Source organism: Rhinatrema bivittatum, chromosome 11, assembly GCF_901001135.1.
Source record: "Rhinatrema bivittatum chromosome 11, aRhiBiv1.1, whole genome shotgun sequence".
NCBI classification, from domain to species: Eukaryota; Metazoa; Chordata; class Amphibia; order Gymnophiona; family Rhinatrematidae; genus Rhinatrema; species Rhinatrema bivittatum.
In genome coordinates this window covers 90,049,666-90,077,597 of record NC_042625.1, presented here as the reverse complement: position 1 = coordinate 90,077,597, position 27,932 = coordinate 90,049,666, and the positions used below count along the sequence as shown (strand labels likewise).

General features: G+C 48.5%; 1 protein-coding gene and 1 long non-coding RNA gene across 2 annotated transcripts; both read right to left on the bottom strand.

The window, feature by feature from the left end:
• Positions 1 to 793: 793 nt before the first annotated feature.
• On the bottom strand, positions 794 to 3,131 carry LOC115072995. The gene is made up of 3 exons (XR_003851914.1): positions 2,881 to 3,131; positions 2,232 to 2,319; positions 794 to 2,130 (listed from the first exon to the last, which is right to left on the bottom strand). It is a non-coding gene; the product is annotated as an uncharacterized LOC115072995 (long non-coding RNA).
• Positions 3,132 to 4,323: 1,192 nt separating this feature from the next.
• LOC115072994 (mucin-2-like) lies at positions 4,324 to 26,582 on the bottom strand. Its single transcript, XM_029571078.1, is given in 11 exon segments — positions 4,324 to 5,671; positions 5,971 to 6,133; positions 7,869 to 8,111; positions 9,473 to 9,630; positions 10,685 to 10,905; positions 11,329 to 11,430; positions 11,731 to 11,916; positions 13,949 to 15,548; positions 15,550 to 17,675; positions 26,194 to 26,208; positions 26,421 to 26,582. Coding segments are annotated over 11 exon segments (4,968 nt in total). The 5' UTR covers positions 26,470 to 26,582; the 3' UTR covers positions 4,324 to 5,566.
• Positions 26,583 to 27,932: the final 1,350 nt, after the last annotated feature.

Below are 27,932 nucleotides of genomic sequence, written 5' to 3'. Positions count from 1 at the left end.
AGGGATCAGCATTAGGACGAAGGGATCCTCACAACCTCCCTCCCTCCTGCCCCTGGATCTCCTCCTCCCTCTGCTCCCAGTTACTCCTCTCTTCCTCTCCGGTCCTTCATCCTCTCCATCCCTATTCTCTATCCCCCTCCTCCCCTCCCAGCACCAATCACTAAGATCCTTTCCTCCCATAAAAAAAAAAAGAACAAAATAATCCAGACACAAGAAATAGCAGAAAATAGCTTTATTTCTATAAAGTCAAATACAAATTGACAGTGTTTAATATGCAAATGTGTAGCATTGCTGTAGACTTTCAGGCACTGCTCCGGAATGTTCTCAGTCTTGCTGCAGACTCTGCCCTTGAGCTGATGCAGGTAACTGGGGGCTGGGACCAGAGGGGTTTTTTTAAAATGTATTTTCCATTGTTTGTGATACTGCAAAGCTGGTGGAATCCCTGAACCTTCCTGTTATCCTTCACCCTTGCTCCTGGCTGCCGCACCCTCTGTTGCTGTCCCTGTGGCACGATGATGGAGCATTTTGGCTTCTTGCTGTCCCTCATCCCTCTGAATATCCCCCATCCCAAAGCACTATCCAGATTAAAAAAAAAAAAAAGCTGGGAGTCCCTGCAATCCACAAATATTTCCATGAGAAGATGGGATTGGTTCCTGGACTCTTAAGTTCTATCAGGTGAATTTTCAAAGGGTTACGCATGTAAATGTAACATATCCTCATAGCAATTTTCAAAAGGCATTTACCTGCATAAAGTGCACTTAAAACAGGTAAAATCTGTGGACAATTTTCAAAAGCCCACTTCCATGGATAACGTGCATTTTTGCATGTAAAATCCAGTTTTAAGCATGTACATGCTTTTGAAAATCAGGCCCTGCGTGCGCTAAGCAGGTTTTCTGCACATAAAACCTCGACTGCAGCTCCCAGCTCCGGACTTCCAGCGTCTGCCCATACTCCAGCATTCGCCCTGGAAACTTCCCACTGCGTCAGACTAGGAATTAAGTTTCCCTAAGAAATTATTAATCCATACTGAGGAATTGTAGTAGACAGAGATAATTCCCCACCTCCCCAACAAAATAAATATTCCTCTGACATTTCCCAGCACAAAGTTATTCCCGCAGGGTGAGTTAAAAAACGTAAGAGTCCAACCTCTCCCGGCCTTTAAATGCGTCAGATTGATGATTTATTTATTTATTTAGGTTCTTTTAATATACCGATGCTCAAGACAGGTCTTATCGTACCGGTTTACAAATAACAAGGGGAAACCAATAAAAAACATAGGAATATGTTAGTAAGTAAGTAAGTTAGTAAGTAGTACATTTAAAACAAATCAGAGAAAATTCTTTTCACTTAGTGCACAATTAAGCTTTGGAATTCATTGCTGGAGGATGTGGCTAATGCAGTTAGCATAGCTGGGTATAAAAAAAGTTTTAGACAAGTTCCTGGAGGAGTTCATAAACGTATTAACCAGATAGACTTGGGAGAAGGCACTACTTTTGTTTGGGCATTCTCAGCATGAAATCTATCTACTGTCTGGGATCCTGCCGGGTACTTGTGACTTGGATTGGCCACTGTTGGAGATAGCATACTGGGCTTGATGGACCTTTGGTCTACCTAGTATGGCAAGTCTTATACTCTTACGACTGCTGTGGAAAAGCTCATCAGAGGGATGGTTTTGTGAGAGCAAGAAAGCTCATGGTCCTACAGTTGGTAAGGCACTGCTATCAGGAAGCCTACAGTGGTAGTGTTCATAGGGCACTGCTGGATGGAAGCTCACAGCATACACTTGTCTTTTCCTTGTAAATCCTAATGATCTGTGCCTTCACCCTCAGCAGTTCTTGCTCTGTAACTTAGTTAATTCCACTTCTCAATGTGGTGGGGCAGTTTCTATAGAGAACCATCCTGCCCTGCTTCTGCCTTCACTGTGGTTGTCAAAACAATAAAAATAAAATCAAATTCCATTCAGTTCTTGTCTGGAATTAGCTCAGTGTCTGAGCTGGGTGGGTCTGAAGGAAGCACAGAAACGTCCAGGATTCATTCTGCAGAAATTTGCTTCTGGGTGAGAGCGGACCTCATACTTCCTCTGTAGACGCCTGGTGGATCGGACGCAGCTTAGACTTCTCACAGGAGGACCTGTAATGAAATAAAATATGGAATGAACCGGACACTCGCTGGGGAGGAGCTTCACAGGTGAGGCTCATGGGACTCTTGCACTCTTTATCCTCGCATCTCACCTTGCTGGTGCATACAACCACCCAAAGTGGTCTTCATTTGTTTGATTAAAAGGCACTTTACGTCGATGACGACCAGAGGTACAGGAGCCTGGGGGAGAGCAGACAATTGTTCAGTGCATGAATACATGGAAATGTTCAGCACGCAAACAGAAAAGCTGAACGCAGCTTAGGAAAACTCAAGGGGAATCAGTGTATTTAAGTGTAAAGCTTCAGCAGCTGTAGAGTTTCAGTTTCCTTGTTGTTGCAGTTTATGGATAATCTTTGCACACTGCAGAGGGCTAGCATGAGGTCCGAGCAGTGTGGGAATTGGCTGGATCAAAACCGGAAGGCAAATCCAGGTCCCCGTCCAATTAACGCACTGCAGGTGCAGAATCGTTTCTGCTAAGGTTGTGGGAAGGGAGACTGGGATGCAGGCTGCAGTGCTCCTGGAGAAATTATTAATAAAAAATAAAAAACCCCACAAGTGCATTCTGGAAGGTGTGAGACCTGCCTCGTCTCCATCCCACGCTGCGACTGAGGCTCATAGGGAGGGTCCATTTGCCAGCCCAAGTCCATAAGGTTCACAGGAAGCTCCAGTCCCCCCACCACACACACACAGCTTCTTGACTGTATAACGGGGGTACAAAAATGCTTGTTTGCATATACAGACCTGTCAAAGGGGATCTGCAACCCTGAAGAGTCTGTGTCTGCAGTTCTGACCTCTGCCAGGTGCATAATCCTGCTGCGGAAGAAGGACAGGACAGGTTACAGGGACGGGAAGACAACGATGGGGCTAGTGGGACAGGGAAGGAGGCTAGTGATTGAAAAATGAAATATCAGGGTGTGTGTGAGACACAGCATGGGAGTGAGAAGCCTGTGTATCTGAAAGAGAACATGGGAGTGAGAAGCCTGTGTATCTGAAAGAGAACATGGGAGTGGGAAGCCTGTGTATCTGAAAGAGAACATGGGAGTGGGAAGCCTGTGTATCTGAAAGAGAACATGGGAGTGGGAAGCCTGTGTGTGTGAGAGAGAACATGGGAGTGTTATATACTTATGGGAAAGAATGGGGCTAGGAACTCATGAACTAAGGGGGAATGGAAATAAGAGAAATAAAACTGTAGTAATAACTTACCCAGTCTCAAGAATGGAGGGATGCAGTGTGTACTTGACTTCCCAGCTGAAAACCAGGAAGGAGGGAACGATTACTGCTTCCTCCATCAGTTCTGTCGATCTCCAGTCTCCTCCTGAGCTCTTTCTCCTGGGACTCACCTTGTAACCTTGGGATTATCTTCATTTCATCCTCTCCTCTTCCTACATTGCTTCAGGCAGTAGAGACTCTTGCACTTGCCCCTTTCTTGTCATATGTCATGTCAATTCCTGGTTCTGGTTTTGGCCCTCTTACCTGCTTTTGTAGGTTGCTTCTGACTGGGGGATCCCATCTCATCCTCATTCCACCTTCAGCCCTGGCTCTTCAGGTCTCCCTCGACCCCCACCCTTGCCCTGTAGCACTGACATTTCTCCCCACTCCTTGCTCCACTCTGACCCCTCTCCTAATTCATCTCATCCTGTAGGCCTTCGCCATTCTTCTCAGTTATTTTTGTACAGCTGGCCTAGAGCAAGGTGATTTACAACACAAGCAGAAGGATCGGTTTCTCAGCTCTGATAGATACGTGACGAAGCAAATGCTATTCAGTATTGCAAACGGTTACCCTAGGATGGTTTTCTTGTTGGAAGAAAGCCAAGGCCACACAATCTGGACTTCCAGTCCTGTGGATGAGCCCTAGAGTGTAACGTGCCATATGTGCCTGTGCCATTCCGAGTGGGAGCCCCAGGTGCCACCATCCACGTGAAATCCATGCGAGAGAGCCTGAGATGCAATATTTTGCATCCAAGAGCCCAACGGTTTCAGCACAGGACTCCAGAGCACTCTGCGCCGCACAGGACGCTGGTGACGGAAACGCTCTTGGCACAAGTCCCAGGGTGTGATGGGCTGTGTGCAAGAGAACACAGCATGACGTTCTGCCAAGAGCTGGGCACGAAATGCTCTCACCTAACACATGATGCTTACCCGGTGTCTTATTATGTAAGAGTGTCACCATACATGTTCGACTGCAAGGAGTATTTGATGAAGAATGCAACTGCTTCTGGCAGTTTAAAGTGTGCACAATGACGCTTGCAATAAAATAAATTATGTATATTCTGTATCGTACTATTTGATAGCATCCAAAATGTATGATGTGTTCAAAAATTATTATTTGTAGTTGTAGTTAAAAGAAGTGCCATGAAGAAAGATCTCCCCCCATCCTTTCAGCCTGAAGTGGAACAGTCCAAGTGCCATTCTACGGTATTGGCAGTGGGGAAGGCGAGCCAACCAATCGAGCGCTCTGGCTGGCCTAACGCTTTTGAGCACTGGAAAACTGGGTGGGTTGTAGGGGGTTGAAGCATCCAGACTCTGATCAGAGAGCATGACCTTTCTGAATCTAGACCCCCTTCAGTTCTGTTGTGTAGCTGATGTGTTATAAATACCCTGAGGGGAGACAGAAGCCCCCTCGTGTTTTGCTTTGTTCTTGGTGAAGTCTTTTGGTTCAGGCGAATCAGCAAATATCAGAGTCAGTGTAAAACACCCAAATACCTGCCCCGATGCCACCAAGTGTAAACATCCAGTTAGCAGCCATGTACGGACAAATGCACACAACCTCATGAGGGTCTTTCTGTAAAGCCATGAGACCACTGGCTGCTCGTTACGTCTCTGGGTTATTGGGAATATTGTATGAAAGCCAACAGACTCTTAGTGCTGAACCCTGCTGTCTATCACTTACCTGCCTGACTCTGCACACCTTACCTGTCAAGGCCTGACTTACCTGTCTGCGTGTTCAGGGTTTTACCTGCCTCTGAGCTTTTTCTTGGTTTGCGACCCTTGACACTGAAGCCACGCTAGGTAGAGCCTCCTGAGATGTTTTGTTCGTATAAATGACTGGCACTCAGGCCCTCGGGACGGATACTGGAAGTGCAACGTGGAGTGTTAGCTTGAGGAATGGCTCCCATTATCCAGGGTTCCTGGAATGACTCGGGAACAAGTTAGGAGACCTTCAGGAGAAGAACAGGCTGCCGTCTGTGCTAGGAAGGAAGGTGGGAGGTGAAGCAGGGCAAAAAACAGAACAAAACGCAGCAGCAGCTGCTGGAAGGGCTTGTAGGAAGGGATAGGAAGGTGCTGTCTGGCGATGCTGGGCGTAGGCCCTCTCTGTGAAATTCCCAGACCCTTCCTGCTGAAATTCAAATCCACCAGGGCCACACACTACCAGCTCAGCTCAGAATTTGTGGGAACTGAAATAACCTGAATAGCTTAAGCTTCTCTCTCAGCGAAGCTTTCTGGGGCGAGTTCTGGATACCTGCGGGGTGACTGGCGCCACATCCTTCATGCCAGTCATCTTACTGGCGCACTGGGAAGGCGTCACGACATACTGTAAGGAGAAGAAAGAGAAGAGTCTAAGAGCTCTTCCGACCACCCACAACTTTCCCACACCCCGGAAAAAACCCTTTCACCAGAAACGCCCGAGAGGGGCGAGGAAGGGCCAGGGACGCCATCCTGTCAGGTGTGTTTTGTGCTTTGCACTTTGGAGATCATTGTAACGTTCTTCTGCGAGGAAAGACGAAGCAGACCACAACCCGCTGACGGAGGCGTCATTCCCTGCAGGCGTGCACTCAAATGCCCCCTCGGCCTTCCCTTGGGTGGGGTGAAGGGACGTCGCAAATGGCTGACCTTACTGGTGCAGTCTTCAGCTGTCCTGTCACACAGCCGTGCATCGCAGGAGATATACAGCTGGGGCTGCTCGGGGAATCGAAACATCTGGAGGCTGAAATTGACCTGCAGGGATTGCCCGTTCTCCACCATCTGGACATAAATGCCTTGGTCGGCCGCCCTGCTGTAAAGAGAAGCCCATGGCCGAGGTCACAAAGAGGTTCCCTGTCGGAGGAGCTGCAAAACCCAGGCCTTGTCTGCGGGATCCCCTAGTCCCCTTCTCCTGGAGTCTCCGTGTCTAGACAAAACTTCCCCCTCTCTTACCTTACTGAAGCTTGTTAAATGTTTGAATGCTTCCTTCATACACCTCCAGCGGGGAAACTCAAAGCCCTCCATTATAAAATAGTTCCACTCACTTCCAAGTTATTAAACTGCTTCAGTCACCAGTATTGGGCCCATCAGACGCCTTTATATCACCAGGGACGGGCAAGGTTAGTCCTGCCTCCCCCCCCCCCCCCACCTCCACTGCATGTAGGGAGTTGTAGTTCTGATGTCCCCAGGATCCCTCTGTCAGAGCAGAAGCAAACTTGGGCCTGCTCGGGCTGTTTCTTATTACCTGAAGCCATCCGGTCACCCCTCACCCCAGTCTTATTTTCTAGGGAGGGAGAAATGGGGCACAACCACCTGATGGAGATATCGCTGCTTGTCTTCTACTAATTCTCTCTGGCTCGTGGTCTGATCGGGTTTTCAGACCTGCAGGGCTGGTGCCTGCCTATTTGGCACCTTAGCAAAACTTTGGTTATTCACCTCCCCCCCCCCCAACAGAAACTCCAGCACAGCGCTCCCTTCTGCCCACAGCACCGGCTCCAGCACAGCGCTCCCTTCTGCCCACAGCACTGGCTCCAGCGCAGCACTCCCTTCTACCCACAGCACCGGCTCCAGCGCAGCGCTCCCTTCTGCCCACAGCACCGGCTCCAGCACAGCGCTCCCTTCTGCCCACAGCACTGGCTCCAGCGCAGCACTCCCTTCTACCCACAGCACCGGCTCCAGCGCAGCGCTCCCTTCTGCCCACAGCACTGGCTCCAGCACAGCGCTCCCTTCTATCCACAGCACCGGCTCCAGCACAGCACTCCCTTCTGCCCACAGCACCGGCTCCAGCACAGTGCTCCCTTCTGCCCACAGCACCGGCTCCAGCGCAGCGCTCCCTTCTGCCCACAGCACCGGCTCCAGCGCAGCGCTCCCTTCTGCCCACAGCACCGGCTCCAGCGCAGCGCTCCCTTCTACCCACAGCACCGGCTCCAGCGCAGCGCTCCCTTCTGCCCACAGCACTGGCTCCAGCGCAGCACTCCCTTCTATCCACAGCACTGGCTCCAGCGCAGCGCTCCCTTCTACCCACAGCACCGGCTCCAGCGCAGCGCTCCCTTCTGCCCACAGCACTGGCTCCAGCACAGCGCTCCCTTCTATCCACAGCACCGGCTCCAGCACAGCACTCCCTTCTGCCCACAGCACCGGCTCCAGCGCAGCGCTCCCTTCTGCCCACAGCACCGGCTCCAGCGCAGCGCTCCCTTCTGCCCACAGCACTGGCTACAGCACAGCGCTCCCTTCTTTGACGGTACTGGCTCTGATACAGTATCCTTTAGGACTGTGCACTGGCAGGATTTTGACACCTGCAAAATCCTGGTGCTCTAGGTTGCCTCGTTTGCCTAATGGAGGCACCGGCCCTGTGGACCTGGCTTCGAGTTCTCTTTCGCCTTCACGAGTCTGATGAACGGTTGAGCCAAGCCAGTCCTTCGCCCTACCGTGCCCCGTCGCATGGAAACTGCTGAAAGACTATAGGGCAAGAAGGCAGGAGGAAAAGCTCCTAGTCACCTCTGAGGGTGGGAAGGGCAATTCTGTGAGATAACCGGAAGCTCACTCACCCGTTCGAGATTAGCTCCACTCGGCTGGGATCGCCGCTGTTGTTGCTGGGAGCGGCGTAGCAAGTCTCTGCCCTTAACGCAAACCTGGCTCCCTCAGTAAAGGAGGTCAGGAGGCTGAGGTAGACGGTGGACCCCAGGGCAACCAGCTGGCTCTTCCGGATTGGCTGCGTGAAAGTCGGGCTCTCATACACAGCTGTGGTCAGAGTGGATGGCTCGCCGCTCCCTGGAGTCACGTTCACCATACTGGAAATTGCAAAGGACAGCAGGTTTTACAAAGCAGACCCAGAAATCAGAAAGAAACCAACCCCGTCTCCTGTGGGTCTCATGCATATTCACCATGGGTGCCCTGAAAACCCGACCGCTTGGGGGTAGCTGATGATAGGTTGGAGATCGACCTATCAGAAAGGGCCCTGTATACTTTTCTGGTTCCCTAGCAATTCTTTGCAGCGTGCAGGTTGCGTTGTTTTGAGATGGATTTTATTTGAGGAGAAACCTGCTGCTGTTTCCCATTAACATCTTCTTCAAGGTTTCCACCTTTACATCTAACTTAAGAGAAGCAGGGAGCTCAGATGCCTGCTCTCCAGAACCCACAGGCAGCTGCGGTTTTCAGGACACCCACCGTGAAAAGAGGGGTAGCTTGTGGCTAGGTCATGGTCCCATCTGAGAGCCCAGCATGCTCCATGCTTTCAGGATAAGCTGATCCCGTCAGCCTGGAGAAGAGAGGGCTGAGAGGAGATATGCCAGGGGTCTATAAATGTGGAGTGGGGAGGTGGGGAAATAGATGGGGTAAATAGGGAACAGTTATTTACCCTTTCCAAACTAGGGGGCAATCCATGAAGCTAATGGGTAGCAGTTTGAAAACAAATCGCAGAAGACAGTTTTTCACTCAGCTCACAATTAAGCTGTGGAATTTGTTGCCTGAGGATGTGGTGAAAGCAGTTAGTGTAGCTGGGTTTAAAAAGGGTTTGGGCAAATTAGCGTCCATAAGCCAGTATTAGCCTTGTAGACTTGGGAAAGCCACTGCTTATTATCCCAGTTATAAGCAAGAAGGATTGGGTTTATTCTTTGGGATCCTGCTGGGCACTTGAGAGCTGGATTGGCCACAGGATGCGGGGCTTAATGAATCCTCGGTTTGACCAAGCGCGGCAATTCTTATGTTCTTAGGTTTTTCCCACTGCAAGCAATCCAGCTTTTTTTTTTTTTTTTTTAGGAAAGATGGAGCTACAAGTCCATGCATGCAGTGGGACAGATTAAAGAATCAATGGTGCCAAAAAAAAATCCCACAATCCAGCTATAGGAACCAAAAAACTCTGAGGGATTAATAACTGTGTCAAACAAAACTAGTCATTAATATAAAGCAACCTAGCATTTAAATAACCATTTAGCACTACTTACAGTATATGACATCACACAAAAAATATTTTGGATTGAAATAGTTATTAATCCCTCAGTGTTTTTTGGTTTACTGCAGTTTCAGGAGTGGAACTGCCTGTCCCGTAGGAAACCCTGGCTGTAACTGAGGGGACGAGAGTCCGTCCGGCAGCAGGAAGGGCAGTGCTGTTTCCCTGCGTGAGCAGTGCATCACTAAGGAGATGGTGCCACACCTGTTCGTTGCGGGCTGCAGGAGCAGGAGCAGGCTGCTTTGTAAGGTCAGGGGGTAGGCACAGGAGAAACTGAAGGTCACAGGATTCTCCGTCACCACCGCTGTCACATTTGAGAAAACAGTCAGGACATTGGAGAACCTCACGTGGGTGGCATTGACCTGGAAAATGTCAATACAAAAGCCTTTCAAAACCTCACAGTGAAATGAATTACGCCTGCTACAACTCATGGACAATGCTTCTGAGTTTATAAACGACTGCATTTTACCAGGCTGGCGAGTCTCATATCAGGGCGCCTGCAGGGGCCTGTGCCTAGAGTGGGATGTCTCCCCCCCCCCCCACTCTGGACCACTATTGCCATCAACCCCACCCCGCAGACCTCTGAGGCTCTGCTCCAGCGATGGTCTCCTCAGACTGCAGTAAACCTGGGGACCAAGTCAGGCGGCTCTCACAGGCCCGGCATCCTCCGGGCTTCAATGCGGAGAAGGGAGACAGCAAGGAGGGGCCGACTTAGACTTAGCACTCACAGGAGCAAAGCCCCTAGGGTCCAGGGGATAAGAGTGGGGGTGGGGGAGTGGAAGAGGGAAGAGTTTGGAGATTGGGGGGGGCATTGATGGCGCTAGCCGAAATCCATCCCTCTTCATGAATTTTATTTGCAGGCAGAGACTCCAGTATAAGGTCAGTTTCTGTCCTCTGGTTTTATTGATAATCGGGCCTGTTTGTAGCTCTCAAGGACTGGAGCATGAGGCCCACAAAGCACACAGGCGCAGGATCTGCTGAGCCACGGGAAGGTTTGCTGACGGGGCAGAGGAGAAATGGACCATCTGAAAGGTCCTAAATCAGGAAGAATACAAGTCCTGAGACCTGGCTCGAGGCGGCCCATGCAGCTGCCTGAGAATGGCCCCTGCACGGTGCGTCGTTTAATTTAAATAACATTTAAAAGCAGTTCTGACTAAGTAACCTAACCGCTCTCTGAGGTTAATTCACAAGGGCTGCCATGAGCTCAGTGGAAAGAAAGAGGACTTTGCTGGATGGGCGGCAAGGAGGAGATGATGAGGTGTGGCTTGGCTTGCATTCAGTCAGACCCCCTCGTGTTATTCCACTGCTGAGATCCCCCCCCCCCCCCCCCATGCTGTAACTGTGCCCCCATGCTTTCAGCCTCACACTCCCCCCCAGCTCTGGCCAGGCTGGAGGGCAGATGGGTCAGTTTCTTACCGTCATCTCGTTTCCACAGTAGCCGTCGCGAGTCGGGTACTGGGCCACGAATGCCCTCCTGTTATTCGCCGTGACCTCGGACACATTTCTACAGCCGTCCGAGCTGTTAGCCGGGTGCAGGCTGGCAATGTCATAGTGGAAGGCCTCCAGCAGGCACCTGCTGAGGGAGATCACCATTGCAGACGACCGGCAGGTCACAGTGGGGGTGTAGTCTCGGAGAGCTGGAAGACATTAAAGATGTCAGATGTGAGGCACTGCCAGTAGGCGTTATTCCTCCACAGAACCCAAACCCATCTCAGAGGAGCGATCAGGCTGGTGCTGTCCAACTCAGGAACCATACACGAAGTATCAGCAAGGAATGGCTGAGAGCTGGGGTGTAGGGATGCCTGCTTGTTCCATTTTTCCCCCCCCCAGAGACTGATCCGGTCCTAACTTTACCCTTGCTATATGTTTGAACTTGTAATTCTGACTTGAAGGCAAGATTATGCATCCATGAAATGTCAAGGGCTAAAAGCAGGACTAGATCAGCCTGACCGGGAGGGGGGAGGGAAAGAGCCATGAACCAGGACAGCAGACCCCGCTCTCTGGAAACCTGACAATCAGAGAACGAGAGAGAGAGAGAAGGACGAGATGGTCAGACTTACTGGCCTGCTGGTACAGGGTGAGGTTACACTGGCAGACCGGCCTTCCACTCACGCTAGTGCAAATCTCATCCTCAAGACAGGCCGGGGCACAATTCAGCTCAGCTGGGAAAGGAAGCAGGACAGGTCAGGGCAGAGAAGCTGCTATGATTGCTCTCCTCCTGTTAGGAAGGAATAGTTAAAGAGTCAGACCTCTCATTCTCAACAATAAACCAAGCCTTATTTACAAGTGACACCTTTCATCTTGCTTTCAGCTCGTTCGGTCTTTTTTTTCTTTTTTTTTGCCGTGCCCCCATCACTGAGTGTCTCTTATAGTCCCAAGTCTGGTACATTACTGTAGGGGGGGGGGGGTGATGAGACGTTTAGGTCGTGTTTCCCTGCTCCCGTCCTGGCCTGGAGACTCACGTGCGCAGCAGCTCAGGTCCGGGTGCCAGTAGAGGCCCGCGGGGCAGCAGGCGGCGCTGGAATTCGCTGGACAGGAGGAGCCGGGGTCAGGAACGCAGGGTTGAAGTGTGGCAGGACACAGGCATCCCCTGGTTGGGTCACAGCTCCCCGCGCAGGCAGAGCACATGGCGGCGCCATTAACTGCACCTGGGGAGAGAGAGGCAGAAGGATTAATTCTCCCCCCAGCGGTACAGATCCGGGTCTCTTGAAGGGAGTCGCAAAATGATGTCGCGTGCTCGCTGGCGGGAACGTTCTGCGCCCCGACGAGGAAGGGCTCCCAGGGAGCAGGAGAGGCTTGGCACGTCAGATATCCCTAGGGGGGGGGGTGAGACTCATTCGCCGGCAGCGGCAAGAGCTTCCCCTTGGTTCATTCTGACTGCGCATTTCTTCCCGTGAGATTATTTTCACTTCGGTGGTGAGACTTTATGCACATCGCGGATGACCTCCGCAGCGGTGTGCACGGGAAGCGATGCCGTTTAATAAAAACAAAACAAAAAAACCATTTGGCTGTCCTTTGGACTAAGTGTGGTTTCGGATTAGAAACAGTGGCCTAGTGAGGAGGTGGGGGCGGTGGGCATCAAAGCCCCTGAGGGGCCTCTTTTTCTGGTGCAGGCAGGTAGAAGGAGAGAAGGGGGGGGAGTTATTTCTGCAAGGGGGAGTGAGGAGGTGGGAGTTCTGGGAAGGAGGTGGGGGAGGGCACTGATTGGAAACTCTGGGATATCCTGGGACATCACTAGCTGGCTCCTTCCCTTCATATCAAAGCGTTACATAAGTCTCCAAGAGGAAAATCATTTTCGTTTGATGTCTCAGCTACGTTGCCGCTGCCTTCCCCAGCGGGATCACAACCTGCCAAGGGGACAGGGGCAACAGAATGACTTTTTAGTTGGACGAGGGGCATGCAAATTACCCCAACACCCTTGCTTATAATTAATGTCATTCTTTCATACATCATGTAAACCATATAAAGTATAATTTATTATTATAACAACAAGGAAGTGAGGTGTGGGAGAGAGCAAGGGTGGTGAGAGAAGGGGGCTGAGAGGAGAAGGCAGGGTGTGAGGGTAAGAAGCGGTGAGGGTAGTGGGTGAGAGGAGGGGGCTAGAGGTGGGTGCAGAAGAAAGGGGGGAGACGAGAGGCCTGGGAGCAGGGGGGAGAGGCTGGTGGGATGAGTGAGAGAGGAAGGGACTGGGGGCAGGAATAAAGAGGATGTACTTGAAGGGAGAGAAGAGAAACCTGTGAAAGCTTAGCAGCCCCAGTAGAATATGGCATTATGTTGGGTCTGCTGGGAGGTGGGGTTTGGTGGGGGTATGAAAGAGAGAGTGTAAGAGGAGGGTGAGAGCAGGTAAAAGCCCCGTATGACATAGTGAGGGCAAAGGTAGCGCCGGCGCCATTTTGAAGATTGGCAATACGGCCCGTGTGCAGGAGGTCGCTCCCGGACCCCCGCTGGACTTTTGGCAAGTCTTGTGGGGGTCAGGAGGCCCCCCCCCAAGCTGGCCAAAAGTCCCTGGGGGTCCAGCGGGGGTCCGGGAGCGATCTCCTGGACGCGTGACGTCGGGAGCTAGGAATCAAAATGGCGCCGACGCTACCTTTGCCCTGTCACATGATAAGGGCAAAGGGCCACTGGCGCCATTTCTCTTCACAGCAGCCGTGGCCAGAGAGCGGGACTTCGCGCTGGGATCGCGCCGGGACCCTCCCACTGGACCCCAGGTCATTTAAAACATTTTGGGGGGGGTTCGGGAGGGTGGGGGTTTGTTTTAAAGGTTCAGGGTGGGTGTTAGGGTTTTTTTGGTGTGGCCAGAGAGCGGGACATCGCGCCGGGATCGCGCCGGGACCCTCCCACTGGACCCCAGGTCACTTAAAACATTTTGGGGGGGGTTCGGGAGGGTGGGGGTTTGTTTTAAAGGTTCGGGGTGGGTATTAGGGTTTTTTTGGTGTGCCGGTTTTCCCGTCCTCCCCCGATTTACGATTTTTAATGATTTCAAAACAAAACAAAACACGACGATCCGATTTCCCTCCCCCCCAGCCTAAATCGATCGTTAAGACGATCGATCACATGATTCACACCTCTAGTAGACACTGAAGACCAGTTGACAAAATTATGCAGGAAAAGATCTAAGAACAAGATTAGTTTACATACTGGTGTCATGGATGAAAAAAGGCCATTCACTGATAGTCCTACCTGATGTTGTATATTGGATGGTATTGCACACACAGCCTGATGATGCAGAATAATATTCATTTGAAGCACAGTCTGTTGTGGTAGGAGTCAGGGTCTCCTGAGTCAGGGGGATTGTGGCTATAGTTGAGGGCATTGTGATTGTAGTTGTAGTTGGGAGGGATGTGGTTGTAGTAGCTGTAGTCAGAGGTGTTGTGGTTGTAGTCTGGATGGTTGTTGTAGTCAGGGTGGTTGTAGTAGTCAAGTTGGTTATAGTTGGGGTGATTGTATTTGTTGAGGGTGTTGTGGTTAAAGACTGGATGGCTGTAGTTGTAGTTGAGGGTGTTGTGGTTGTACTCAGGGGAGTTGTGGTTGTAGTCAATTTGGATGTGGTTGTAGTCAGGGTGCTTGTGGTTGTAGTTGGTGTGGTTCTGGTAGGAATTGTTGTAGTTGTAATCGGGGGTGTTGTCATTTTAGTCGGGGTGCTTGTGATTGGGATGGTTGTAGTTGTAGTTGGGATGGTTGTGGTTGTAGTTGGGGGTGTTGGGGTTGTAGTTGGGGACATTGGGGTTGTAGTAGGGAAGGTTGTGGTTGTAGTTGGGAGTGTTGAGGTTATATTCGGGGGTGCTGTGTTTGTATTTGGGTTGGTTGTAGTAGTAGTTGGCGGTGTTGTGGTTGTGGTCTGGATGGTTGTAGTCAGGGTGGTTGTAGTAGTCAAGTTGGTTATAGCTGGGGTGATTGCATTTGTTGAAGGTATTGTGGTTAAAGACTGGATGGTTGTAGTTGTAGTTGAGGGTGTTGTGGTTGTACTCAGGGGAGCTGTGGTTGTAGTAGGGATGGTTGTGGCTGTGGTTGGGATGGGTGTGGTTATATGCAGGGATGTTGTGATTGTAGTCAGGTTGGTTGTGGTTGTAGTCAGGATGCTTGTGCTTCTGGTAGGAATGGTTGTAATTGTAATCGGGGGTGTTGTCATTTTAGTCGGGGTGCTTGTGATTGGGATGGTTGTAGTAATAGTTGGAATGGTTGTGGTTGTAGTTGGGGTTGTAGTTGGGGATGTTGTGGTTGTAGTAGGGAAGGTTGTGGTTGTAGTTGGGAGTGTTGAGGTTATATTTGGGGGTGTTGTGTTTGTATTTGGGTTGGTTGTTGTAGTAGTTGGCGGTGTTGTGGTTGTATTTAGGATAATTGTAGTAGGGATGGTTGTAGTTGTGGTCAGGGGTGTTGTGGTTGTAGTAGTCAAGTTGGTTATAGTTGGAGTGATTGTATTTGTTGAGAGTGTTGTGGTTAAAGACTGGATGGTTGCAGTTGTACTCAGGGGTGTTGTGGTTGTAGAAGGGATGGTTGTACTTGTAGTCGGGGGTGTTGTAGTTGTAGTCAGGGTAGTTGTGGTTGGGATGGTTGTGGTTGTAGTTGGGGGTGTTGTGGTTGTAGTAGGGAAGGTTGTAGTTGTATTTGAGGGTGTAGTTCTAGTTGAGGTAGTTGTAGTTGTAGACAGGGGCTTTGTAGTTGGGATTGTTCTATTCGTAGTTTGGGCAGTTGTAGTTGAGGGTGTTGGGGATTGTAGTTGGGGATGTTGTGGTTGTAGTAGGGAAGGTTGTGGTTGTAGTTGGGAGTGGTTGTGGTTAGTAGTTGGGGGTGTTGTGGTTTGTATTTGGGTTGGTTGTTGTAGTAGTTGGCGGTGTTGTGGTTGTATTTAGGATAATTGTAGTAGGGATGGTTGTAGTCTGGTTGGTTGTAGTCAGGGTGGTTGTAGTAGTCAAGTTGGTTATAGTTGGAGTGATTGTATTTGTTGAGAGTGTTGTGGTTAAAGACTGGATGGTTGCAGTTGTACTCAGGGGTGTTGTGGTTGTAGAAGGGATGGTTGTACTTGTAGTCGGGGGTGTTGTAGTTGTAGTCAGGGCAGTTGTGGTTGGGATGGTTGTGGTTGTAGTTGGGGGTGTTGTGGTTGTAGTAGGGAAGGTTGTAGTTGTATTTGAGGGTGTAGTTCTAGTTGAGGTAGTTGTAGTTGTAGACAGGGGCTTTGTAGTTGGGATTGTTCTATTCGTAGTTTGGGCAGTTGTAGTTGAGGGTGTTGGGGTTGTAGTTGGGGATGTTGTGGTTGTAGTAGGGAAGGTTGTGGTTGTAGTTGGGTTGGTTGTAGTAGTAGTTGGCGGTGTTGTGGTTGTATTTATGATGATTGTAGTAGGGATGGTTGTAGTTGTAGTCAGGGGTGTTGTGGTTGTAGTCTGGATGGTTGTAGTCAGGGTGGTTGTAGTAGTCAAGTTGGTTATAGTTGGAGTGATTGTATTTGTTGAGAGTGTTGTGGTTAAAGACTGGATGGTTGCAGTTGTACTCAGGGGTGTTGTGGTTGTAGAAGGGATGGTTGTACTTGTAGTCGGGGGTGTTGTAGTTGTAGTCAGGGTAGTTGTGGTTGGGATGGTTGTGGTTGTAGTTGGGGGTGTTGTGGTTGTAGTAGGGAAGGTTGTAGTTGTATTTGAGGGTGTAGTTCTAGTTGAGGTAGTTGTAGTTGTAGACAGGGGCTTTGTAGTTGGGATTGTTCTATTCGTAGTTTGGGCAGTTGTAGTTGAGGGTGTTGGGGATGTTGTGGTTGTAGTAGGGAAGGTTGTGGTTGTAGTTGGGAGTGTTGAGGTTATATTTGGGGGTGTTGTGTTTGTATTTGGGTTGGTTGTAGTAGTAGTTGGCGGTGTTGTGGTTGTATTTAGGATGATTGTAGTAGGGATGGTTGTAGTTGTAGTCAGGGGTGTTGTGGTTGTAGTCTGGATGGTTGTAGTCAGGGTGGTTGTAGTAGTCAAGTTGGTTATAGTTGGAGTGATTGTATTTGTTGAGGGTGTTGTGGTTAAAGACTGGATGGTTGTAGTTGTAGTCAGGGGTGTTGTGGTTGTAGTCAGGATGGTTGTAGAAGGGATGGTTGTACTTGTAGTCGGGGGTGTTGTAGTTGTAGTCAGGGTAGTTGTGGTTGGGATGGTTGTGGCTGTAGTTGGGGGTGTTGTGGTTGTAGTAGGGAAGGTTGTAGTTGTAGTTGAGGGTGTAGATCTAGTTGAGGTAGTTGTAGTTGGGATTGTTCTATTCGTAGTTTGGGCAGTTGTAGTTGAGGGTGTTGGGGTTGTAGTTGGGGATGTTGTGGTTGTAGTAGGGAAGGTTGTGGTTGTATTTGGGAGTGTTGAGGTTATATTTGGGGGTGTTGTGTTTGTATTTGGGTTGGTTGTAGTAGTAGTTGGCGGTGTTGTGATTGTATTTAGGATAATTGTAGTAGGGATGGTTTTAGTTGTAGTCAGGGGTGTTGTGGTTGTAGTCTGGTTGGTTGTAGTCAGGGTGGTTGTAGTATTCAAGTTGGTTATAGTTGGAGTGATTGTATTTGTTGAGAGTGTTGTGGTTAAAGACTGGATGGTTGTAGTTGTACTCAGGGGTGTTGTGGTTGTAGTCAGGATGGTTGTAGAAGGGATGGTTGTACTTGTAGTCGGGGGTGTTGTAGTTGTAGTCAGGGTAGTTGTGGTTGGGATGGTTGTGGTTGTAGTTGGGGGTGTTGTGGTTGTAGTAGGGAAGCTTGTAATTGTAGTTGAGGGTGTAGATCTAGTTGAGGTAGCTGTAGTTGTAGACAGGGGTTTTGTAGTTGGGATTGTTCTATTCGTAGTTTGGGCAGTTGTAGTTGGGGGTGTTGTGGTTGTAGGTGGGATGGTTACATTTGTAGTCGTCAGTGTTGTGGCAGTAGTTGGGATGGTTGCAGTTGTGGTGAGACAGGATTGGTTAATTGGATCTGAAATACAAATAAGAACAGCTTATTACAGTAAAACATACTCAATGTTTCCTGATGGCTTGCATTTTCCAAGGAAGACTCCATGAGGAGTTTCTAGGAATGTGCACAGAGGGATTTTGAATGAACGTTTCCATTTTGCTTCATTTAGTTTTTAAAACAAAATGTAAGAAAAATTAATTCAATTTTGTTTCTTTTATTTTGTTTCCAGGAAGCTACCAGTCCCGCCCCCCTCCAACCTGCTGAAGAAAAAAACAAAACCATTGCTGGCACTGCAAAATGTGAAGTCCTCCTCTCCCCTGGAACATCCTTACCCCACCGTGGGTCTGTAACAATCCAAACGGGGCAGGAGCAATCCCCAGGCGCTCCTTCTCCACCGGGTACCTTCTTAAAAACGGCGCCAGCCAGTCTTGGGCCTGGGGCATTTTGTGGTACAGAAGTACAGCACCAGGCCAGTGCCGTCTCGTATGGAGAAAGTTAACGATGGCCTCGGCCTCGGCCTGCTGGTGACATTTACAAGTGCAGCACTGACAGGGCAGGAGCGGCTGGGGATTGCTTCTGTCCCACGAAGAAAGTTTCACCATAAGGGTAACGAGGTCAGAAGGGGGAGGGGGAGTCGGGGGGTGGCGGGTGAGTAGAGTTGCCACATGGCTCCATGTCAATGGGAATAGGCTAATCCAGTCCTGGGTTTTTCTTTTCTGAAATTTTTCAATTTACAAGCTAAGGGCTGGATTTTCTAAAATCGCAGGCCTTTGAGAATCGCGCGGTACCGGGGGGCTGGAGGGGGGGGGGCCTGCGAAAGCCGGCAGCGATCGCACCACCGTGGTGTTATCGCTGCCGGCTTTCGCAAACCAATAGCGCCACCGTGAAAGGTGGCGCTATTGGGCGCGTTACTGGCGGCGATAAGGCTTCTTACCTTTTCGCCACCAGCGATGTCTCCGCCGCGTCCGCCCTGGTGCAGCCCCAACTCCTCCCCTTCTGGTGCTGACGCCGCCCCGACTCCACCCTGATCTAGGTATCGCGTACGAAAAGTCCCTTTTTGCGTGCGATCCCGTTAGAAAATGACCCCCTAAGACTCACAAATTTTCAAAGCAAAAATATTCAATGTAATACAAGAACATAGAATTGCCAATATAAGTAACAGCGGATAAATAATGCTCTTCCAGATATACCAGGTTATGAATTATTCTCCAGCGATACATTCTTTAAAAACTGACATCTCCCCCAGCCTCCGGGTCTTCACCCCCTGCCCTGGAATCCATGGCCAGTGCAAGGGCATTAACTGGCCCTAGGCGAGGCTTGCACAATGCAACGCCAGTCCTCCAGTCCTCTCCACACAAACAGTTAAGGTTTACGTTTAAGATAACATTTTACATGAAAAATATTAGTACTCTGAGGTAAAAATATTAGTTACAATATATTATATTTACATGCACTGCTGTGATGCCAACCCCGAAATCCCTGCAAAAAAGACATTTGGAACTCATATGGTATTAGCCCTATTGTAATGTGCGGCCTTAACCCTCTGAAAGCCCTAAAACACTTCCTGTTAGGAGAATACCTCACGTCAGTCACACATGCAGAACACAAACATGTCACCTCAGTCATCAAATACAGAACAAAACAACCATAAAATGGAAATAGAAACGTGCAGACAAAAACTGAACTGGAAACCGCAAGAAGCCAGATTCTCTATGCAGTGCAATGTTGGAAAAACAGAATCATCACCAAACATCAAACAATAAAATCAAGAGATGTAATAAATACATAATCATAGTAGTAAAAACATACTAATAATATTTCAAAAAGAGCTGATGAATAAAAGACCGAATAATTAAAAACTACATTTTTTTAAATGTCCCAAACACCAATAAAATATTTCAAAATAGCAGGCACATCAAAAAATTCCTGAAAAATAAAACTAAAAAGATTTTTAAAAAATTCACACTCTCTATACCTGTGAACCTTAGATTTCCAGTTACCCAGAGATTATCGTAGATTAGTGAGAGTGGGGTGCACAAGCTTTCTCCTCTCTTTCTTATACACACACACAAGCTTACTCACACACACATATGCATAAATATATTAATAGTGAATACACCAATAAATTTAAAGGACTCTAATTGTATGCCTTCCTACTCCCATAGCAACATAAACTTAACTAGGAATGCAACAAAATTAAGATGAAGGCAGCAGTCCAGCAACAAGAGGGAGGCCTTCCAGTCTTTTGCATCGAGTGTCACATGTATGATTTTTTACCTGCTGGTAAGAAGTTGTATTTATGAATACAGTGCAAAGAGCTCCTGGCTTTCAGAGAATGAGTCTGATCTTTGGTGGCTAGAGGGACAAACCTGGAGGAGCAGAAGCAGACAGAGAGGTGTACAGATCAGACCTTCAGGGACATAGTAGCCAAGTTGCAACTTTAGTCTGGCAACCCTGGTGCTGCCTTGGATCAGAAGGTCTCATGGTCGGACAACATCACCCTGGTGTAGCAGAAAATGATCCTGTAGCAAGGACCTGCTCTCCAGGCCCTCTCACACTGAGCACAAGTCTCCCAGGGCTACTGCCCAGGAGGGAAGGGTTAGGCCGGCCATCATAGTTGGTGATACAATTATTAGAAATGTAGATAGCAGGGTGGCTGGGGGGCGTGAGGATCGCTTGGTAACTTGCCTACCTGGTGCAAAGGTGGTGGACCTCACGCATCACCTAGATAGGATTTTAGACAGTGCTGGGGAGGAGCCGGCTGTCGTGGTACATGTGGGCACCAACGACATAGGAAAATGTGGGAGGGAGGTTCTGGAAGCCAAATTTAGGCTTTTAGGTAGAAAGCTTAAATCCAGAACCTCCAGGGTAGCATTCTCTGAAATGCTCCCTGTTCCACGCGCAGGACCCCACAGGCAGGCAGAGCTCCAGAGTCTCAATGCGTGGATGAGACGATGGTGCAAGGAAGAGGGATTCAGTTTTATAAGGAACTGGGGAACCTTTTGGCGAAGGGATGGGCTCCACCTTAATCAGGGTGGTACCAGGCTGCTGGTGTTAACCTTTAAAAAGGAAATAGAGCAGCTTTTAAACTAAATCAAAGGAGAAAGCGAAAGTTGCTCAGCAGCGCATGGTTTGGAGGGAGGTATCTTCAAAGGATACTAATGATGCATTAGAATTAGGGCATCCCGACAGTGAGATTCCAATAATAAGAAAAGTAGGCCAAGTGCCTGTAACTAAAAACTCACCTCAGCTAAAAGATTACAAATTATCCCTATCAACTGAAAAGCAGAATGTAAATACAAACAAAAAACAAACTCTAAAATGTTTGTAGGCTAATGCCAGAAGTCTAAGAAGTAAGATGGGAGAATTAGAATGTATAGCAGTGAATGATGGCAAAGACTTAATTGGCATCTCAGAGACATGGTGGAACCAATGGGACAGTGCTCTACCGGGGTACAAATTATATCGCAATGACAGAGAGGAGCACCCGGGAGGCAGTGTGGCACTTTATGTCCGGGATGGCATAGAGTCCAACAGGATAAACATCCTGCATGAGACTAAATCTTTATGGGTAGAAATTCCTTGTGTGTTGGGGAAGACTATGGTGATAGGAGTATAGTACCATCCTCCTGGCCAAAATTATGAGATGGATGATGAAATGCTAAGAGAAATTAGGGAAGTTATCCAAATTGGTAATGCAGTAATAATAGGAGATTTTAATTACTCTAATATTGACTGGGTAAATGTAACAGCAGGACATGCTAGAGAGATAAAGTTCCTGGAAGGAATAAATTACTGCTTTATGGAGCAATTGGTTCAGAAACCAACGAGAGAGGGAGCTATTTTAGATTTAATTCTTATTGGAACACAGGATTAATTTAGAGAGGTAACAGTGGCGGGGCTCTTGGCAACAGTGCTCATAACATGATCAAATTTAAACTAATAACTGGAAGGGGGACAATAAGTAAATCTGCAGCTCAAGCAGAAAACTTTCAAAAGAAAAACTTTGATAAAATGAGAACAATAATTAGGAAAAAAACTGAAAGGTGCAGCTACAAAGGTTAAGAGTGTACAAGAGGCGTGGACACTGTTAAAAAATATCATCTTAGAAGCACAGTCCAGGTTTGGAGGCCAGGCTGCACTGACAAAAGGATGAGAAGGACGGCATAGCAGATTGTGAAATTTGGCGAGGACCTTGTTCCCTGGTGCGAGGATAGTTGGTTGGTTACTTGCGATCAAGCAGGAGGACCTTGAGATGAGAAGTGAGACAACTGGCAAGGGTGATACAGAGGATAAGACAACTGGAAGCGATGATGCTGTAGAGGGAATAAGGCTTCTTTGAGTAGGAATAATTAGGCTGCTGTCTGCGCTGTTGAGAAAGAAGAGGCTGTGATAAGGAATGCATAGCCGTGGCCTGATCCTTGAGGTGAGTGACTGCCTCCTTTACCTTATCCCCAAACAGGGTGTGTCCTGAACAAGGAGCATCCGCCAACTTCTCATGGAAATCTTCCTGCAGGCCGGAAGCCTTAAGCCAGGCCAAACATTTTGTAGTGATAGCTGATACAGAGCACGGGATGCAGAATCAAAGATGTCATAAAACGATCTGGTAAGATGTTTAGTGCAATCTCTAGAATCTGCCAACAATTACTGAGTCTCAGCTGATGTAGGCTCTGGGAGTTGGGAAATAACTTCTAGAAGCTGCCGCAGCAAGCCACATAAGTATTATGCCATCTGCACTTGATGGGACACAATGCGAGCAGTGTGATCCGCCAATTGGAAAATATGCTTCCCCATGGTATCCAGGGGAGGAGGAAATAAGGATCTTTCCCTGGTGGGGCTGAGGCACGAGTCCTGGATCGCTTCACCCGGAAGAGGGCAGTTTCAACAATAATGGAATCTGGAGGAATTTGAGAATGAGAATGTCCCGCACAGGGTTGGAGCTTATATTTTGTATCTACTGATTTCAATACTGGGAGAACAGTGAAGGGCATGGACCAGATTTTCATTTGGGCATCTTGCAATGCATTGTGCACTAGAACCTCTCTCATTTTCTTGGGTGGTTGCAGGGACATTGGTGAATGACACACCCTGGATGAGCTACAGGGGAGGTCCACAACCAGGGAGAGGGAGGGGGACCTCTGGAGTCATTGTGGGAATCCCTGCTGCTGGAGCGATTGGACTTGGATTGGAGAGGAGGGGAGTCAGCCGACTTCCTCTTGGAAGACTTTGCCTGCATGAATTGGACTTTAAGATCCCGGTAGCAATATGCTCAGAGAGACATGCGACTGCATGCTTCGCAGTTGGAAGAGTCATGATGAGTTTCTAGGCAGAGGAGACAGACATCATGGAGATCCCTCAATGACATGCTCAGAGATACATGCGACTGCATGCTTTGCAGTTGGAAGAGTCATGATGAGTTTCTAGGCAGAGGAGACAGACATCATGGAGATCTCTCAATGACATGTTTTTGTGGCATTTAGGACAAAGTCAAAAGGGGGAAACCCCTTTGCAGGAGCTTGTCTTAGAAATAAGAATGGGAGCAGATCAGACCCAAATGTTCCTGGCAGCAGACAGAATGAGACTGAGGAGGAAGGAGTGTTCTGGCACCTACCTACTGTGCATGGGCAGAAAGATTCCAGAAGTTTCAGCCATAGATTAGGCCCAACTCAGCGCTGTTGGATGACGTATCCCATCTGTGACTGATGTACCACTTGTCCATAGAAAACTAAGCTTACTTGTGGTGGAAGATGCATCTTTAAGACATAACTTCCATCACAATCAAGCTGCAGGGAAGGGGGAAGATCAACGCGCTTGGCAATTAGGCAGCAAAAGTGGGTAGGGAAAGCGGGGAGGTGTCATTGAGGCCTGAACAACAATGATCAGATAAAGTGCATGCTGGCCAAAAGTTGGTGGGCAAGTGTTAGAGCAAGACAGACCAACTGCCATAGATTAAAATAATGTATTTGCAGGCAGTAACACGGCGGAACCGTTGACTCACTGTCACGTTTCCAGTGATTGCTTCAATAGACCGATGTATGCCAATAACCTTGCCATGGTCATATATTTTTACAACTTGAGAAATTGATTTCTGATCTCACCTCTGGTGAAGCCCCTGAAACGGCCTTGTGCGAAACTCGGCCAGAGTTGGGCTCTTTTGTTCAAGAGATATATGTGCAAATAAATTATTTTAATCTAAGGTAGTTGGTCTGTCTTGCTTTAATACTTGCCTTCTGGCTCTGACAGACCACCTTCCGGTCTGTTTTGTGGGACCCCCCCCCCCAAAAAGTTGGTGGGGCCATGGTCCACCCCATTCCGAAGCCTATGCTAGTAAATGCTTCTCCTTCAACAAAGTCATTTTAAAGATAGTAAACAGGTCTCTGTTCTTGCCAGGGCAGATTTTTGAGAAATCATGAATTGGTCAGGGCTAAAACATTGAAGGTGATGGAAAACAGGGTCCTGAAAAGTCACAAGAGTGCCCTTTGACTCTCTTTGTAACCCAGCAGTTTCCTCTTGCTGCTCCTTTCATCTGAACATGGGTTGGGATCTGGTGACAGCAGCTTTGATTTGCTCCCCCTGTTTTACATCCCAGCTCAGCTTATTTTAGTGACAGTCAAAGGTCACGCCCCGGGGCTCCATTTGGAACCCTGCAATCAGGGATCCTGAGTCCGGCCATTAGGTGTCACCCTTGAGCAATGACTATGAAACCCCCCAGCCCCAGGGAATCCCCTGAGCCAGAATTCGAACTCAAAGACCCTCTGAGCCACCAGGCTGGCCCACAAGTCCCTTTTCTGATGCTTGAAGGAGGTTGCTTTTGCAATGTTTGTGTTCAAGACAATTTTAAGATAGCACAGAAAAGAACACACTGGAAATTAGTAGCTTTAAAAAATATAACCGTGGTTCTGCAAGAGTGTGGATGGTGCCTGAAAGTAAGAAATAACCTTGAGGGCCATAACAGCAAAAATGTGAAAAAAAAATTACTGTAAAAATTGCCTGAAATTCTCATTTCCGTGATTTTCATCAGAACACCATCAGCCTGCATTAGAAATGATGCAGCTAACAAGTTTCTACTTTCGGGATATGTTACCACTAGGAGTGGCTGAATTATCTGGGGTACGAGCACAGGCAGGGCAGCAGGAAAAAAACAAAGCAAAACCTTAGATTCTGAAGTTAACTTAAAGGGGGCAATTTTCAAAGGAGCAGTGGGGTAGATTTTAAAAGGCCTATGCGTGCGAAAGCAGGGAGATAGGCGCGTGATTTGGCTCGGCGCGTGCCATGTGAACTTTAAAACCCGCGTGAGTACATGCGTGTCTCCCGCTACGCGCACAAATCATAAACATAAAAAAGGGCGGGGTCTGTCATGAAGTCAGTGCGTATGTAATTACGTGCACAAGCGCGTGCCGGGGTCCCCTACTGCGTAAGTTACTTCTGCTATGGACGGCATGTAAGTAATGTAACAAAAAATAATAGGCTAGTCAGCGGGGATTTTAAAGGTCGGGGTTAATAGGGTAAAAGGGAGGCAAGTTAACTAGGGGTTAAGGAAGTCTTCTCCTTTACTGGGGCAAACTGGGAATGAACTGGGGAAACGGGTAATTGCGTCGGTGCACATATCTCGAGTCAGCACATGCATGCATCAATATAAAATCGTGCGCACCTGTATGCGTGTATAGCCTATTTTATAACACGCACACATATATGTGTATATGCATGAGCTGGCTAGCACATGCACATGTGCACACACGTGCCAGAATGAAAGTTAGTTACCGCTATGCGCGTAAATGTAACACGCTATCTTAGCAATTTTCCAACGTCATCTACTTGAGTGAAGTGCACTTATGCAAATAAACCCTATGGAGAATTCAACAGCATATACTGTAGCAATCTTCAAAAGCCCACTTACTCGAGTAAATGCTTTTTAAAATCAGGGCCATAATGCAGACCAATCACACTCACTCACAGCTGCTACTCTCAGTCTCTTACTTTGCTAAATTATTACTATTCATTTCATTTCATTTAATAAAATTTATTAAACGCCCAACACAAAAAGGCCTGGGCGATATACATAAAAACATACATAATGATAAAAACAAACATTACACTTATAAATATCAGGTTCCATAGGAACCATACCAAATTATACAAAACAAGCTATACACTGAATACAATATCACAATAAGACAATCAGAGTGGTAAACAATTCACACTTCCATGGGTTTTGTTTTGTAAATGAATAGGCACTTGTAAGGATGTCCCTGGGCTGATCGGGAGGCAGGTTACAGATTTTGGAAACCTTCATGTAAATCTTTTCTGTTGGGCAAATAAGACCCACACCTCTCTCTATCCTTTCACAATCTGGTAGAGGTGTGTCAAAGTGCGATGCTGGGAGGGGCGCACGCTGGTCTGGCTCCCTCATAAATATGCACGAGATTTACCTGCATGCAGTCGTGAGAGATATCCTGAAAACCAGGCCCTCAAGGATTGTGGTTTGGAACTCGTAAAAGAAAACAAGAAACACCACCACCACCGGAAAAGCAATACTTACTACAGGTAGCAGCTCCTGCAAAGAAGAGAACAAGGGATCCATTAGCGTCTGCTCACTCTGCAGGGAGAAATCTTCTATTGCAAAATGAGGAGATATCATTACGAGAGAAACAGGTGCTGAAAAAAATGTATAGCAAGGGATAAATCCAGTCCTGCTGACCCGCTGAATCCAGGCTCTGGGAGGCGCCCACAGAGTAACCCAGCAATGGCAGGAAGTCCAGCTCTTACCTGCTTCTCTTAGGACCGCCAGGAGGAGGATTTCCAGCAGAAGCTGCATTTCTGGGCTCGGGGCTTCTCGCCTTCCAGACCCTGCAAGAAACCAAGTAGGAAAGTGTAGTCTTTTCCTGCGAAAAGCAGGCTCAGGAGCTCTGACTACGTGCACACAGCATGGCTGCTCCTCTCCTGGTGTAATAAGAGAGCGCTGCCTCTGCTTTTATACGCGGCAGGCTGCAGGGAATGTGGCAGGACCAGGGAGGGTGAGATCTCTTTGTTTGCATATGCAGGTGACATCTCGTGCACCTGTCAGCCTGGCTGCTCTACAAAACGGCAGGTAGAGGGGAAAGCAACAAATCTAATTGTTAGAAAAGTAAACAAAAGCTCAAGGGAAAAGAAACCAATTTGGTTCTCAAATAGGGTGACTGCAAAATAAAGGCAAAAAGATCAGTGTTCAGGAAGTATAAAGGATCCCAAAAAAGAGAACACATGGAACAGTACCTGATGAAAATGAGGGAGAGGGAGAGGAAGAAAGAAATCAGAGAAGCAAAAAGTCAAGTGGAAGGTAGGTGTCATGGCCGCCGGCCGCGGCGGACCACGGTCAGGATCAGCAACTCATCCGAGACATCGGGGGAACCCGGAGGCTCCTGCAGGAGCAGGGAGCCTCCTCCGAGTTCTTCTCGCAGCCTTGGCCGCTGTCCAGGCCAGCCGCGGAGCCCAGCGGGGCTGCGATGACTCCTCCTCCTTCCTGGCTTCTTAGAACCGCGCGCGGGGCTGAAGAATAGATTTAAAGGGGCCGTGACAGGAAATGTTGTGGCTTCCTTCTGATGCTGCTTCCTCTTCCAGGGGTTTAAAGGCAAGGTCTGCCTCTCAGACCTTGCCTTGGTATTGAGGTTCCTGCCTGCGTGTGTTCCTGGCTCTTGGTTCTTGGTTCTTCATCCCGCTCTTCTTCCCCTGCTCCGTGGATTAATTCTTGGCTTCTGACCTCTGGACTGGTGGACGTGTCTTCTCCTGGCTTGATCCTGGTACGGCTCTGGACCCTTCTCCTGCTTTGACCCTGGACTGGACTCGGACCCCGCTGGTATATTGATTCTCGGACCGGCTTTGGACTCTTCCTCGACTCCGTTCTCAGACTGTCTCGACCTGCTGGAGGCGCCAGCCATCTGGAACCCACGGCCTGCAGGAGGCGCCTGCATCCAGACCTTCTACAGTCTTCAGAGGAGTCGCCTAAGTCCCAGCGGCCGGACCCCTATGGGCTCCACCTGGGGGGGTCGCGTGCTTCCAGGGTGAAGTCTTCTAGCAAGTCTCTACGGTTCAAGAGGCCTCGCCCTTCGACGGTAGCCATCTACCTCGAAACAAGGGTCCACTTTCATAACAGTAGGATTGCCCAAGAGATAAAGAGAAGTGACAACACATTTTCCAGAAATATAAGAGAAAGAAGGAAAGCCTGACGTGATATAGTGAAATTGAAAGGTGACGAGGAGCAATGTGTAGAGACGGACAAGGAAATGGTGGAAATATTAAACA